The sequence below is a fragment of the Lepidochelys kempii genome, chromosome 8 (assembly GCF_965140285.1).
Source record: "Lepidochelys kempii isolate rLepKem1 chromosome 8, rLepKem1.hap1, whole genome shotgun sequence".
Taxonomy (NCBI): Eukaryota; Metazoa; Chordata; order Testudines; family Cheloniidae; genus Lepidochelys; species Lepidochelys kempii.
Window position 1 is genome coordinate 6463427 of NC_136387.1, and position 15642 is coordinate 6479068.

Here is a 15642-nt window from a genome sequence, read left to right on the forward strand (position 1 = left end):
GGCTCCTACGCAGAGGTGCGGTCAGGCAGCTCTGTGCAATGCCTGCACAGCCAATGGACGCTGCAGGGGCAGCGCTTGGGGCGGAGGCAGCGTGCAGAGCCCCCTGGCTACCCCTACGCATAGGAGCCAGAGGGGGGACATGCCGCTGCTTCCGGGAGCCACGCAGAGTGAGGCAACGCCCAGACCCCACTTCCTGACTGGAGAGGGGAACACCCCAGACTCTGCTCCCCGGCGGGAGCTCGAGGGCCAGAGTAAAACATCTGGGGGGCCAGATGCAGCCCCTGGGCCGTCGTTTGCCCACCCCTGGGATAGGAGCTCAGACCAGCTGGGGAATCCACTATCACTCGCTCCAGCCAGTGCTGTCAGACCATCACGGGCAACAAACCAACTCACCAGATTTTCATTTACATTTAAAATAAAGAAAATCACAGGTTCCAAAGTTACCGACGGGCCAAGAACCACTGCGAAGGACTCAACCCTCCAGTTAAAAAGATTTATTAAGCACTCGTTGTGGCCCCAGCACTAAGGGCCGCTGCCTCCCAAGAAACCAGCAGGCTTCAGCTAAGCAGTAAGGATGCAGGAATCGGCAGGATAGTTAGTGCTTCTCCACACAGAACAGAGCAGAGCAAAACCCACTGTCAGTTAGGATGTCGCTATAAAGCGTAGCAAGTTTAGAAAGCAGAAAGGTGACCAAAGGCCTTTGTCTCTTAAACCTGTCATGGGCACACAGACTGTGCAAAACATTGTGCGTTAGCCCAATGCTAATCACTATCACACCAGCCCATGGACTGCGGGCATTCAGTAGTTAAGGCTTCTAAAGTGCTTTGAAGATCAGCCCTACACAGCTGCTAAGTAGTATTATTAGGGTGTCATACACATGCATCACAGATGTAATACAGAGCAGAGTGAGCAGTGGCTGTCACATGTGCACGCTCAGAGGGTAGTAATGGAAGACAGAGGACGTGGTGATGTACCGCAACAGCACAGGACAGGTGTGCACTGATGAGGTCATATACACCTGTCTTGCACAAAATAATACAGGAGAGGGCGTGCAGTGAGAGTGTCTTATCCACACAAATCGATGGTAACAATACAGGGTACAAGGTAGGGATTGCATGGCACACACATGCACCTCAGCTGCAATAGCAGGTGTGCAGTGATGGTGTGAATCCACTCACACCTCAGGTGTGCTAACACAGCGACAGTTGTATACATAAAAACAATGAGGAGTCCGGTGGCACCTTAAAGACTTAACAGATTTATTTGGGCATAAGCTTTCGTGGGTAAAAAACCCACTTCTTCAGATGCCTAGAAGAAGTTCTCCATACATCTGAAGAAGTGGGGTTTTCTACCCACGAAAGCTTATGCCCAAATAAATGTGTTAGTCTTTAAGGTGCCACCGGACTCCTCATTGTTTCTGTGGATATAGACTAACACAGCTACCTCTCTGATGATTGTATACATATAGCTCCAGTGCACTAATACGGGACGGGGTGTGCAGTGATTGGGTTATGTATTCTACACACATCTTAGGGTTAGCTGCACTGAACTGGATCTGCAGGTGCAATGACAGCCCAGTATGTGAATTGGGAGGCAGGGACTTACAGTGCTGAAAAAACACCTCCCAAGCAATTTGATCCTATACCCATTGAAATCAATGGCAAAGCTCCCATTAACGGTGCAGAATCGCACCCAAAGTGAACAAATCAACAGCTCACGGTACACCGGATTAGAGTCCTGACTCTCTATTTCCAGGGCCACATCCTGAGCTACAACAATTTATGCCAAACAGAGACTCTTCTCCCTAAAGCCTGTCAAGACCGACGAACGTCCTTGAACCACGTCCTGTAGAAAGAGTCTGATCAGCACATTTTGAGTTGCACCATTCCTTTGCTGTAGCTGCTAAATATGCTGGCTGCAAACTCACGAGGTTCTAAATTCATTTGTTCCTCTGCCCAGGATATGGCAGTGTGACGGCCTGCCTCACCATGGGTTAGCACATTTATGAAATGGTCACTTTAACACTGTGGTCGAGAAGTTCACAGTCGGGTGATTTTCAGTTTCGTAATTACACTGCTTGGAATCCTCACCAGCCAACCAAATTGTTCCTTTGGTTCAAGCTGTGACAACCACATCCTTTTTAGAGTAACAGAAGCCCAGAGCAGAATGAGTCATTTGGTCCTCTGGTAGTGAGAATGAGTACATTGTTTTCTTGTTCTATCCCTCTTTTAATTTTTTAATGCAGACATGGGAGAGAGATAATGTCCATGCTGTTGAAGATCTGCCTCTTTGGCTGGCAATGCCCACCCTCCTGGCTCTCCTTACATTACCATAAGCAATGACTTCTTCGGAATGGATCGGTCCAGCGTGGTCCCGTTTAGGAAGCTTATTTGTTGTCAGAGAATTCAGTGCTAGCTGGACAGCTCTTACTGTTGACAGGTCTCCTGCTGCTACTGCCCAGGTTGACTCAGAAACATAAGAAGTGCCACCCCAAGATAGACCATGGTCCATCTAGCCCAGTATCCTGTCTCCAGCAGTGGCCAGTAAGAATGAACGTATCAGTCTACCTGCGCGTGCATCTCTCCAGTCAAGTGTCGGGGCACACCTTCCTGGAGGGGGCTTACACCCTCAAAGTATATAAGACGGCACTCGTGACCAGCAGTCGAACCCCACATTGCAGAGAGGGGCGGCCAGCTCTAAGCCTCTCTTTTCCTTTTTCCAACTGATTGTTTAAAAGAACTATTTATTTCTGCTTTCTTCTTTCAATTTTTTTTTCTAAAATTCCCTGTGTGATATTTTTAAAAAACCCAGACAAACAAAAACAGCCCCACACCCTAGCCAACAGATGGCAAAAACCCCTAGGACGGTCAAGGTTAACTAGGACACTCAACGTGTGGAATATTGTGACACCCCATTTTGTTTTAAGCCAGTCAGCTGGAGGGCTTACGGGCCCTCCCACTGTTACTGACTGGAGGGGGGGAGAAGGGAGCGTTAAGCAACACGAAGAATGCAATTTCATTACATATGTGGGAAAATAATCAAACTAGACCCCCCTCCATAAGGCTGGCTTGTAGCACAGCGATACAACTCTCTCAAGGTGAGAGAGTGCATGGGGGACATTCTGGCCTGGAACGGAGCTCCTGAAAGCTAGAGCCACCACTAGGATATGACGAGAAAGACTCGGCATTAGACCTGAGCCAGCAGTTTAACCTGATATTTCCTAGGATCAGAGAAGTCGGGCAGAAGAGACCCATATGGCCATCCAGCACATTGCGCTGCAGTGCAGGGCATTCCCCAGCAAAGCGCAGCTGGGAATCAAACAGCAACTGCGATGGGAAGTTCTGTTTAGTGCCATGTGCCTCCCTATGGGCCTGATCCATACGGGCCTGAAATCAACAGGGGCTGGGGGGAGGGTTTCTATTGACTTCAGTGGATCAGCCCAAAGCTGGCATGGGGAATGGTGCACAGCCGACCTGGACCAGGAGAGGGACGCTGCTCTACAGAACAGCATGGACAGGGGTGGAGGGAAGGGATCGAAGCCCCACTGGGAAATGCAACAAGTGGGGCTGCAATTGTAGGGACTGTGATGAAGACTCTCTCAAGTCTTTAATCTCATGATTTAATTGAGAATTGGTCCTGCTTTGAGCAGGGGGTTGGACTAGATGACCTCCTGAGGTCCCTTCCAACCCTGATATTCTGTGATTCTATGATTCTAAGTCTCCTCACTAGGGGCCAGAGCCCTTGGAAAGGCTCCTATTGACTTCAACAGGCTTTGAATCAGGATCAGGAGGGACCCAACCCATTTGCCAACCTTGCCCACCTCTAAGTCCACCCTGCACAGAAGACAAAGGCCTCTCTCCCGCGCCATCCCCCCTTCCATTGGCCCCTTTTCTGAGAGGGAAAAGGGCAAAGAGAGGCGGGAAAGGGGAAGCAGCAGCTGTGTGAGGGCAGATGGCAGCAAGAGGCAGCAGAAGGAGGAAGAGAGCTGTCAACCGGCTCCAGCGTGTGTCTCAGCACGGGGCGGGCTTGTGGTCGGGCAGGGCTGGCCAGCCTCACTCAGAGTGGAGGGACAAGGCCACCTTGACACAGGCGAGCTGCTTGGCACCGTTGCTCAGGACAACCTGGACGCGGTAGTCGCCATTAGTCAGCCAGGAGGGCAGCTGTATGACAGGCAAGTAGAACTCACTGGCTGGCAGGGAGTAGGAGCCCTAAGGAGGGAAACAGATGCCAAAACGTTAGCACACAGAAGCTCCCGCCTCACCCCACCACTGGCTTCCCCTGCCCCAAAGTACAAGCCCACTGAGGGGCGACTCCACCAAGCTTTCGGATTCTACCCCCATCCGCTCCCTGCCCTGCACCTCTTGTGGAGTTTCAGTCATGATCAAGATGAACAAATCAAGCATGTTCGAATATCCATAATTACTCATCACTAATTACTCCCCCAGTGGTGTCTTTTGCTGCCCACCCATCCCCGGGGGCGCCCTGCAGCCCACTGCCCAGTGATTTCCAGCTCAGCCTCTCTGCTTCTCAGCCACCTGCCTGGTGCAGAGACCTCTGCATCTGTGGGTTTCTGCCTGTATTCCCGGGCCCCCTTTCCACGGTCCGGGCGAGCTCAGTACGACTGGCTCTGGCAGTGTCTGGAAGGTGACTTTCTCCATTCCAGCCAGCTTCACCACTGCAGGCAAGTTACTCCCTGCCCCTGATCAGGGAGATTTTCCCAGGCCGGACCGAGTCCAGCTACCTTTGGGGCAGCGTTTCCCAGCAACGTTACAAGGAACCCCCAGGTGGCAACAGCGATCAAAGCGAGCTGACACCCAATCAAATCCGTCTGGAACCATCCTTCTTAGGCCAGTCGAAGCACAAGAAGATCCAGTGATCACACAGCGACTGAGACAGTCCTCAGGGACTCCCTCGCCCACAGCCTAGCCCACAACGCCGGGGGCCTTCCTGCGCTGCTGACCCACAAAGGCTACAGAATGCCCCCAGGGATGGGGAGGCAAAGCCCCAGACCTCCCTGGCGTGGGCCTGCTGGACCCAGACTCTGCCTGATTCCCCACTGCCTTGCACCGTGTGTGCAAAGTGGGTGCTTCAGATTGGGTCAGAGCAGATCAGAACAGGTCCATCTAGTTCAGGACCCGGTCTCCAACAACGGCCAGTTCCTCTGACCTGACCCACGGGCTGCAAGGCAATGCTGAATCCAGCCAACAGACAGGATGCCCTCTAACTACCCCTTCTCTCAGCAGCTGGTTTCTATTCTCTCTCTTCCAAGTGCTCACAAAGCCCCTTCCCCAGCACGCAGACAGCTGACTCAGAGGGCAAGGGGAGAGGAGGGCTGCCATGCTGAGCAGGGGTCTTGGGCTTAGGGGTTGTGACCACCCTGCCCTTTCCATGTCACTATGTGACAGGAGGTTCCCTGCTGGCTCTTGGCTAGACGGGAAGCAGGGGTACTGACAAGGAACATGAGGAGAACAGCTGGCTTAGCACTTACCTGTTTGAAGGGGCAGTGACAGGGGATGCCATAGCTGAGCAGGGGCTCGGGGCATGGAGTTCCGGGGGGGATGACGTTGTCCAGGATTCCGCAAAGGCCATTGTACGTGCAGCTCCCGATCTCATCCAGACAGGGGACCTTTATCCATATGTCAACTACCTTCTTTTCCACAGTAAACACCGCCTGGGACAAAGGATTGCACACTTCACATACCAGAGAATCCCAGCTGGTACGGTCTCCCCTCCAACCTTCCCCTCCTCCAGGAAGCCTTCCTCTGTAACCTTACCATACACCAGCTTTCCTGACAGGTTGGCCCATGTCTTGGTTTCTCTTGGTGGTTTTAGACTGTAAGCTCTTCCAGGCAGGAAATGCACCTTCCTAAACTGAAGGAACTGGTGCTACTCCAGACTGACAGATCGGAAACCAGCCCTGTGTCTGCAAAGTGCTGAGTACTTAGGGCACAATGCAAGAGACATTTAGGATCAACAATACCTGAGAAAGCCATCACTGGGCTGTAGGTTTCCTATTCAGAACAGCTCAACGGAGACCCATCTTCCTCTTTAATTCTGTTCCCGAAAAAACACATGACTTTACCTAGATTGTAAACCCTCACTATCTCTCTGCAGAGCCCCTAACACAGCAGGACATGGATCTAGGCAACTTCCAAGCATTACCACAACACAAACATGAAATAACAGCACTGGGAACAGCAGTAAAGGCTGCAAAGTCTTGCCCTTGGAGATGCCGGCACACAGCTCCCTCCAAACTCCAGGGCAGAATTTGACCCGCTCTGATTCTTTGGCATGAGCAGCAGCGTGCTAAAACACCACAAGGAGCTGCAGAAAGTTGATCCAGAGCCACATACCACTAAATAAAAGAAGCGGAACAGAAATGTACCGTCCTGGGCAGCAATTCCCCTTTCGCCTTGCTGGGTGTTTGTTACCCTTGCAGCTGCTCGGCTGAGGGACAGGAGGCACTTGGTAAACAGGGGTGAAACAGGCGGGCTAGTTCTTCTGTAACTTCTGCAATTGCAGCTGTGGCCTTGAGTTGGCCCTGGTTTCGTCCTGCCCTAGCATCCCCAGTGAAGCCCAGCAGTCGTCCCTCTGCCGGCTGCAGCCAGGACAGGGCCACAGCAGCGTCACACCCCGCGTCCTCGTTTATGCCAGAGGTAGTTGGGTGTGCCATGCTAGCAAAGGGGAATTCCCACTGGCTCAGCCCAGCGCTGGCAGTGATCGTGCCCAGATGTCAAGGGCAGGGGAGAATCAGGCCTGCTATCACTCGCTACGCACCCTCTTGGGAAATGATCATAACATCGCCCCGTCAGCACTGGCTCTGCAGGCGGGGCTGCCTGCTGGTTAACACCCTGCATCAGAGACCGGATGGGAGAGTCCTGCCCCTGCAGATCAGGGCCCAGGGCACAGCAGGTGTAACTGCCCTCATCTAGCCAAGCCCTCGCCCGCCTCACTGACACGGAAAAAGGGTGGGCCGGGGCTCACAGTGTCACTGATGGGAAGGGAGCCCTGTAGCGAGGCCTGCCGCCCCTTGCCGCCCACACCATCATATGATCCAGCTTGCATGGTTGGGGAACTTGCCACCAGCTGCCCTTCCGCTTTCAGCCCTTGCCACCAGCAGCCCTTCCGCTTTCAGCCCTTGCCACCAGCAGCCCTTCCGCTTTCAGCCCTTGCCACCAGCAGCCCTTCGCCATAGCAATCCCGCCCCTGCAAGGGGCAGACGCCCTGCAATGCCCACCTCTCAGCTGTGTTTGCTGCCTGGGCGGTGCGTGTCACTAATCTCTAAAGGCCAGACCCTCTGCCGTGGGTCCCAGGAAGGCGTGTGGGCTCAGGAGGCCCCCAGCCTCCCAGCTGCAGTGGGTGCTGTGCACATGGGGAGGAGCTTTAAGGAAGTGATTATGTTCGTTATCGGCGTCTCCGCAATCAGGAGCCTAGCCTGGCAGTTGGGGGTGGATAATAGGTCTGCTCCCCATGTCCCATGTTCTGGGGCGGGCGGGCGGGGGAGGGGGAGGTTGCCTGGTAGAAAGGTATCTCCCACCTGCCTCTCCGCATCTCCTGGAGTCCTATCCCTCCCCCACCCCTTCCTCTTCTCTCACTTCATCTTCCAATGAAGGTTTCCCCTTGTCTCTTCCCCTCCTCCTGACCTTAATCTGACTCCCCCAAACAGGGTCTCCCATCTCTCTGCTCCCCCCGCCCGCATCCCCCTTCTCATTGCTTCTGTGTTCCCTCCCTCTCTCTCCCTCCCCATGTTGCCTCATTCTTTTCTTTCTCTGAACACCCCTTTGTGGCCTTTAGCTCGGTGAAATCGTTCCCCACCTGGGCGAGGAAAGATCAAGGAAACAGCCCCCATTGGAGCTCTCCACATCTAAAACCCTTATTCTCAAAGGTGCTGAGCGCTCAGCAGCTCCCGCTGGCTTCGCTGGGATCTGCGGGTGTCCAGGATTTGCCAATCAGGCCGCGGCAGTTTCGGTGCCCGTCTTCCTCAGACTTGGCTGCGTTCCCTCAGCGGCGAGTCCAAGACTCATTCATCACCCCAGCCTAACACAGACACCGCCAGGTTGCTCCAGGGAGCAGGAGGTGGGAGCAGCTTGGATCTTACCTAGTTCCACTTCCCAGGCTGGGCCCGGGGGGCCGCGGAGAGGGGCTGGGAAGTCACAAGGGAGTGACTCCACACAAATAAATGGGCTGCTTTAACTTTCCTGAAGGGAAGGGGAATAGCTATTGTGGTACGAGCACCTTTCTGCCGCTGTAACTGCATCCATCCTAGGGGTTGCACTGATCCATTTTAGTAAAAAGCTGCAGCTCAACAGACAGACCGTGCACAGACCAAGCCAGCCTTCGGTCCCCCAGCAGCAAATATTGCTAGGAATAAGAAACTCTGGGCCCTGGAAACTGACTGCAGCAGTGGAAGGTCTGGGGCCGGAAACCCGCCCCAGGTCTACAATCCCCGTTTATTCACACCTCTTGGGCATTGCGGAGAATTGAAAGGCCACCGGGGACAGGTGTTATGGTTGCTTTTGGCACGTTCTTTCCCAACACTCCACAGCACGTTAATGGACAGATCCTGTGTCTGAACAGGCCTCTCTGGCGGGCTTGCCCTTTTCACATACCTTCAGAGGTGAGACGATGTCAACACCACTGGAAACCGCCACGCTGACTTTCAGGTCCCCGGGGATGTGGATCGGGTCCGGGGTTACGGACAGACTCTTAATCACAAAGGGATCGGTCCCATTGCCACAGTTCTCCCAGGAGAAGCCACCAACCTACAGGATTCAGAGAAGGAAAGGGTTAAACAGTCTCTGCACTCAGCTGGGCTGGCTGGCCTGGGAGCAGCACTCTGAGCTGGCATGCCAAGGAGACTCAGTTGTCATGTTCCCCAGAAACACCATAGGCTGCCGCAGGAGGGAAGGTGCTCCAGTGGGTTCTTGAGGGGATCTGAAAGGAGTCCCCTCCAGCCCTTCACAGCAGGAGAGACGGCAGCTGCACTTCAGAGTTCTGGAGTGTGACAGCCCCTCAGAATTCTATTGTGGGGGCAGAGAACTCCATCCATTTCACACACACACACACACACTTACTGATGACATTCACGGGGGGGGGAAAGGAGCTTTTAAAGCATGCAGTCAAAGGCTGAAGAAATAGTAACACTGTACTAACATTTCAGGAGAGATTTTCAAAAGCTCCCAAGGGATTTAGGAGCACAAATGCTATTGCTTCTGGGATCCTAAATCCATCAGGCATTTTAGAAACTCTCCACCTCAGGCAATAATTATAAAGTCTTTTAATACATTTGAGCCCAGCACATGTGCCTCTATCTGGCATTTCCAAGCTTCCTCTTGAATAATGCTTAATAATGCTTGAAAAACGTGCATCTCCCAGATTTAACATGTGTCTAGAAATAGCACATTTGCCAGTGACGTCACCAACAAACACTAGACTCTGAAACTCAGAAGGCTTGTTTTATTAACAGGTTCTGAACTGAGTATGTATGGCCTAGTCTACACACACAGTAGCACCAGTGTAATTGAAGGTGTGGTTTCATACTGATTTAGTTAAACCAGTGCAGTTTTGTGTGTGGACAGTCTTAAACTGATTTAAATCTGGTTTAATACCAGGTTAGCTGGTGTCGGTAAATTAACAGGTGCAAGCTAAACCACCAGAAGAGTATCTACAGTGGTTTGCCGTACGGGTTTATCTACACACAGACGTACCAGTGTCACTTAAATCAGTTTTGTTACACCAATGCACCAACTTTTGTGCACAGACTCTTATATTAGATTAAAACTGGTTCGATCAGTTCAGCTTGTACCTGTAAATTTACCAACACAAATTACACCAATATAAGGCAGATTTAAGATGGTATAAGAGCATCCATGCACAAAACTGCACTGGTTTAACTGAACTGGTATAAAGTCACACCTCCAGTTCAAACCAACACAACTTTGTGTGCACGACTGGGGCTAAATCAAATTAAAACCAATTTAATTCAAACCAGTGCAACTTGTATGTGTAGACAAACCATTCGAAACCAACGTCTATTTATCCACAGGCAGCTACAGCAGAGGCAACAACAGCTGCATTGGGCATCCCCTCCCATGGACTCACCAGCATACCTTGCTCCCGTAATGGGACAGACTGGTTCTGTGGGGGCAACCCCTCTGATTTACTGTCGGTGCCATCCCACTAATGTCAGTGGGATTGCCAACATGTCACCAAGAGGAGAACTTGTCCCAGTAGCTCACCTCTGTCTAGTCCTAGTAAATTTCAGCATGTGGCATTCTGCTGGAGTGGGTGTATTTCTATAGATTCACACCTCCAATATAAGAACATAAGAATGGCCACACTGGGTCAAACCAATGGTCAGTCTAGGCCAGTATCCTATCTTCTGACCGTGGCTGGTGCCAGATGTGTCAGAGGGAATGAACAGAATGGGGCAATTATTAAGTGGTCCATCTCCAGCCATTCAGGCCCAGGTTCTGGCAGTCAGAGGTGTACGGCCACCCAGATCATGGGCTGCTTAGCATTTCCATGGAACATCTTGTGCTGCCGACTCAGAGTGCCTAAGTCTGAGTCATGGATAACTCTGCTACTTCTAAATAACATTTCTCCAGCCATATCAAAGGCACATGTCCCCGGGAAGGGACAAAAGCCCAGGTCCAGTCTGAAACTTTATCACTAAAGCCGTTTACTTAGTTTGAGTGCAAACACACGTCTGAACAAGCAAGAGACAAGGTTTTGTCCTCCTGGATAACTAAAACAAGCCCAGCTCCCTGGGAGGGGATAGTACTGAACTGACCAATGTGAGCTCAGAAGGAGCACAGAGTAATTGTTCTGACAGGTGGAGGCTATATGGAAAAGTACGGAAATGCTGTTTCCACCAGTTATAGCTCAGATAATGGGACACTAAAATCCCAGGCACTTACTCCCATTGAATGCCCCTTTTCACTGCCACGGCGGTGGAAAGTGGCCTCAGTATAAAAGCGAACCAGGCATCGATTCAATGTTTGCTTTGGACTAGATGCTCTTGCATAATGGTTTGCCACACACTGAAACCCCGTCCTGTGCTCACACATGGCTCAGAACCCTACTGGGCATGCTCCAAATGATAACAGCTTTTACTCTTGCTGTATTTGGCTTAGCAGAGCACCGTTTCGGAAACCCCATGGGGAGATGAAGGTCTCCTTCTTTTCAGCAGACACACCTGGTGCCCCTAGTCCTTTGGCATAAGCCAATAGCAAAATGCCCATTGCACTAGCCTGGCTTCATCTTACCAACGCCCAGCACTAGCCAACTCCCTTTCCAGGGTCCACATCCTTTCCCATCTATCTACTACAGCTTGTATGTGGCCTCTGGCTGCTTGCTGCAAGCGGATCTGTGGGACAGGAGGCAACAGTTAAAGCAAGAGCCAGACTCAGGGGTACATGACCGACACTGAGCCTTTCACCTCCAAGTCCTGCATTCGAAGGCTGGGGATCACGATGGCTCGGGAGACAGGAGCGGGAAAGGGAGCCATGCGCTGCTACGCCTCTGTCTGAATCTGGCCGAACTGAAAGCTGTCAACCCAGACTGTTCCCTGCACCCAGGTGACTTCACGCCATGCTGGCAGCCCGGAGTGGCTCTAGCCCGGGCATAGCCGGCCTGGGGGGTTCACATCAATGAGGTGTAATGCCAGCGTAGCAGCTCTTCCACACTATCGCTCCACCCTGCAAGCCAGCCCCAGCAATCCTTGCTCCTTTCTGGGCTCCTTGGGGGTCACTGCCAACCGGCGTCACTTAGAACAGGCCTAAAGCTGCCGAATTTTAGGCTGAGACAAATCCAAAGCACAGCCCCATATCAGCAGAGCATAAAGGGGGGTTACACACATCTCTGCACCTCCCTTCCCAAGCTGCACCCCTCAGCTCATGCATCCATGTCCGTTCTGCAGCCTCTGTGCAAAGAGTTACATGCTTATCTGCCTAACCTTGAGTTTTTGGACAGAGCCTCTGGCTCTGGGGAGATCTCTCACACCCACAGAACCAGCTCCAACTTTTCATGACCTTGGCTGGTGAGGTGGTTGCTGCAAAAGCAGAACTGACATTTAAAAGAACAAAATGAGAACTGAAAGTTGGGCAGGGCCCAGCTAAAGCAGCTCCTGAGCCCGGCCTCTGTGCTGGCTCTCTTGCGGTCACAGGGCTGTTATTGTACAGATTCAATAACATTGCAATCTACTTCATGTCTGAGCTATGGTCCAAATGGCAAGGCGGACTCCAGGAGATGGGTAAAGAATGGGACAGCCATTAGGAACAGCTCAGGCTACAGTTATCCATAGTATGCGGGTATGGCTGAGGGACCTTGGTCCAGCTCCTGGTGGACAAGCATCCATGTCACCAAACCACCACTACTGAGACCCTCTCTGGCCATGGACACAGGCAGTGCCAGCTCACAGAAGGGCAAAGCCTTTGGGGTCTGATTCCCCACCTGGTGCCATCATTTGTACCCATGCAACAGGAGCTCGGTGCACTGCCCCATCAGGACAGCAGCAATTCACATCTGCTTGGCACAGGTGTAAACAACTCCACAAGGTGCAGAGCCACAGGGATTCGAGCTCATTGTTAGCAGCACCGGGTTACAGGCTGGCAAACAGCCCTGCTCCCACACATGGGCGGGCCGGGCAAGCAAGCAGGGTGCTACGCCCATCGGAATCCAGGCCAGCGTGCACCACTGCTCTCCTGGGGACAGGAATGGGCGTATAGCCCCATGCTGCCAAGGGTATGCAGTCCCACCCCTCACGCTGAGTCCCTGCTCCCCGTCGGCCTTCAGAAATAATAACGATACAGAGCCGGCTCTTGGAAAGGGCTTTTCATTAAAACCACACTTGACTTTTCCTTCCAAATGGTTAGTTAATTTATACCCCCAAAAAGGTATTAAACTATGTCAAAGATCAGAATCGAAACACATGGAAATGATCGAAACAAGACGTCTCCACTGACCTGATGGGAATTTTTCTCCCACTCCCTTGGTCTGCGAAACCTTTGGTGATTTAGGCTCCTGGTCCCGATGCAGGAGGGGACCCTTTCTGGAGACCTTGAAAATCCTGGCCAGGCAGGAAAACCATTTCCCACCCAGCTCTCCCGCCCTGGCTGCTGCCCAGGGCTGGGACCCCGCTCCCCCGCCCGGCTCTCCGTCCACACAGGCCAGCCCACCCCAGGCAGTCAGGACACTCGCAGGCTCCCGCACTTGGCACGTGTGGGCTAGTGCTCATGGGCCCTTAGGAACCTGCGTCTGCCCCACGCCAGAGCCCCTGACCCGTCCCCCAGTGGGGTGAAGCCCCCTTACCTTGCTCAGCCTCCGGGACGGCGGCCCCTCCACCAGGAAGGGCTGCCCCCACCGGCCGCCCCGCACGGCTGGGCACAGCTGCAGGGCACAGAGAGCCAGGACCAGGGCCAGCATCGCTGCCGGGGCAGGCTGAAGCCCCGCGGGCGGGAGCCGGGAAGGGAGGCGGAGAGGCTCCGCTCCGGAGGCCGGGGCAGCCGGGCTGCGGCGGGGTCTGGGTGCCGGAGCGGGACGGGCAGGGGGCGGCGGCGGCGGAATGCGGCTGGCTCGGCCGTTCTCGCCCCAGCCGCTGCTCGCCTCCTCGCTGCTCAGCCGCCTGTCGCTTCCTCTTTCGGGTGGGTCGGGTTCAGCCCCGGGCAGGCGGCGCAGGGCGCTGGGACGGGGAAGCAGGCGCCGCTCCACCGGGAATGGATGCAGGGAAAGGGGCCCTGCCCTCTGCTGGCAAAGGAGGGCTGAGCTAAGGCAGCTCCCTGTCCGCCTGCCCTGCCTCCCCTACCACCGGCTCGCTTCTTGCTTCCAGCAGCGCCAGGCAGGGACCAGGGCCCCGCTCGGCGCTGTGTAGCCACAACGCCAGGCAGTCCCTGCCCCAAAGAGTTTGCAGTCTAAGTAGAAGACAAGAGACCGCAGGTGGGCACCCACAGGCACACGGGAACCAGGGCCACGGTGCCGGCACTGGTCTGGGCACAAGGGCCCCTGCCAATGATACCGGACGACACAGGTCTCCCCGAACAGTCCTACTGAGCGAGACCGATGGCCTGCCTAGCCCAGTGTCCTGTCTCTCACCGTGGCCTGCCTAGCCCAGTGTCCTGTCTCTCACAGGGACCTGTGCCCGATGCTCCAGGGGAACACGCATCATGGACACCTGCCCATACGATGTATTTTTCCTAGCCCCAGTCAATTAATGACAGGTTTCAGAGTAGCAGCCCTGTTAGTCTGTATCTGTAAAAAGAGCAGGGGGACTTGTGGCACCTTAGAGACTAACCAATTTATTAGAGCATAAGCTTTCGTGAGCTACAGCTCACTTCATTCAGTCAATTAATGGTTGCTTTATCCTATATAATGTCACTATGGATGGTGTTAGTCATCTCAATATCTAATCCTGTTTTAAATCCTGCTAAACTCTTGGTGTCAATGATATATAGTGGCAGGAGTTCCACAGGTTAACAGCGTGTTGTGTAAAAAGCTAATCCGTTTATCTACCTGAGGAGTGTTGGTATCTCCAAACCTGAGGCTTAGAACCCTTAGCCAACCCCTCCAAATCTGTCCAAAAGGGCCACAGAACTTTTCCCAGCTGTGTGGGTTTGTTCCATGCAGACAGAGGCAAAGTGTCTGGGCAGCAATATACCAGTTAGGGAAGATGTGGAGGAAAGGGAGGGGCAGGTGGTGAGGATCCATACAAAAGGCAGGTTTCCCAGAATCTGTGTGAACCGGGAGAGGATTTCAACAGGAAGGGGACAGTCCAGTTCTGTGCTGAAGAGTTTGGAGCTTTTATTTTTTTTAACTTCTCAGTGCTTGAGGTACATACAGCAAAATGCATGTCCAGAATTCCAGCAGGCCCATCGCCACTGTGGTGTCAAGGCGGGCACTCCAAGGATATCTCATTCTGAGCGGGGGGTCCAGCAGAGCCCAGCAGCAAGGAGGTTAAAATTGGCAGCGTAAGGCACTTGGTGAAGGTCAGGCAATCAGCATAGGCTCCGACTAGCTGCACCTCCATGACCTTATGTAAGAGAGGTGGGCCGGGATCTGAACACCCACAAAGTTATTTAACCCAAACACAATTATCTTTGTCTTTATATCGGGCCAAACCAAAACCCTGGGATCCAAACAGCCCCCAACTTTGAGGGGTTCATGATCCAGACTCATGTTTTGTGGCTTGGGCCCTTCTCCTTACCATAAAAGCAAGAAGAAAGTGCTCTGTGGGATGGAACATCTTCCCTTGCAACAAACCGGGGGAGTAGCTGCAATGCAAGTGCCCAGGGAATGGGTGGAAGGGATGAGAGAGTCTTACCTGACTGTAGATTGTGACGCACAGGGCACCTATTAAAGGCTTAGTCATGTCTGGGAAGTGGTTGTGATATCTTCCCTGGGGGTATGTTTAGCCGATGAATTTGGTGCAATGCTGATAACGTAATATCCATACTGGCATTGGGATGGGTGGAGGGCTCTGCAGAACCAGCTGAGCTGCGTCTCTCTCAGATGTGGGGAACACCCTCATTCTGGCGCCTGCTCACGCAGTTGAATCAACCTCTCCATGCTAAGGCAGTGGGTACCCTCTCTCCAAGGCCTCTTCCCCGATCCCTCTGGAGACAACACACCGACTGTCACCCTGCAGTG

General features: G+C 53.2%; 1 protein-coding gene across 1 annotated transcript; it reads right to left on the reverse strand.

Moving 5' to 3' along the window:
* Positions 1 to 479: 479 nt before the first annotated feature.
* Positions 480 to 13755, reverse strand: GM2A (ganglioside GM2 activator). The gene is made up of 4 exons (XM_073355305.2): positions 13312 to 13755; positions 8610 to 8762; positions 5489 to 5671; positions 480 to 4208 (listed from the first exon to the last, which is right to left on the reverse strand). Exons 1-4 carry the CDS (start codon positions 13423 to 13425, stop codon positions 4053 to 4055), a joined length of 606 nt encoding a protein of 201 aa, XP_073211406.1. The 5' UTR covers positions 13426 to 13755; the 3' UTR covers positions 480 to 4052.
* Between the last annotated feature and the right edge of the window lie 1887 nt (positions 13756 to 15642).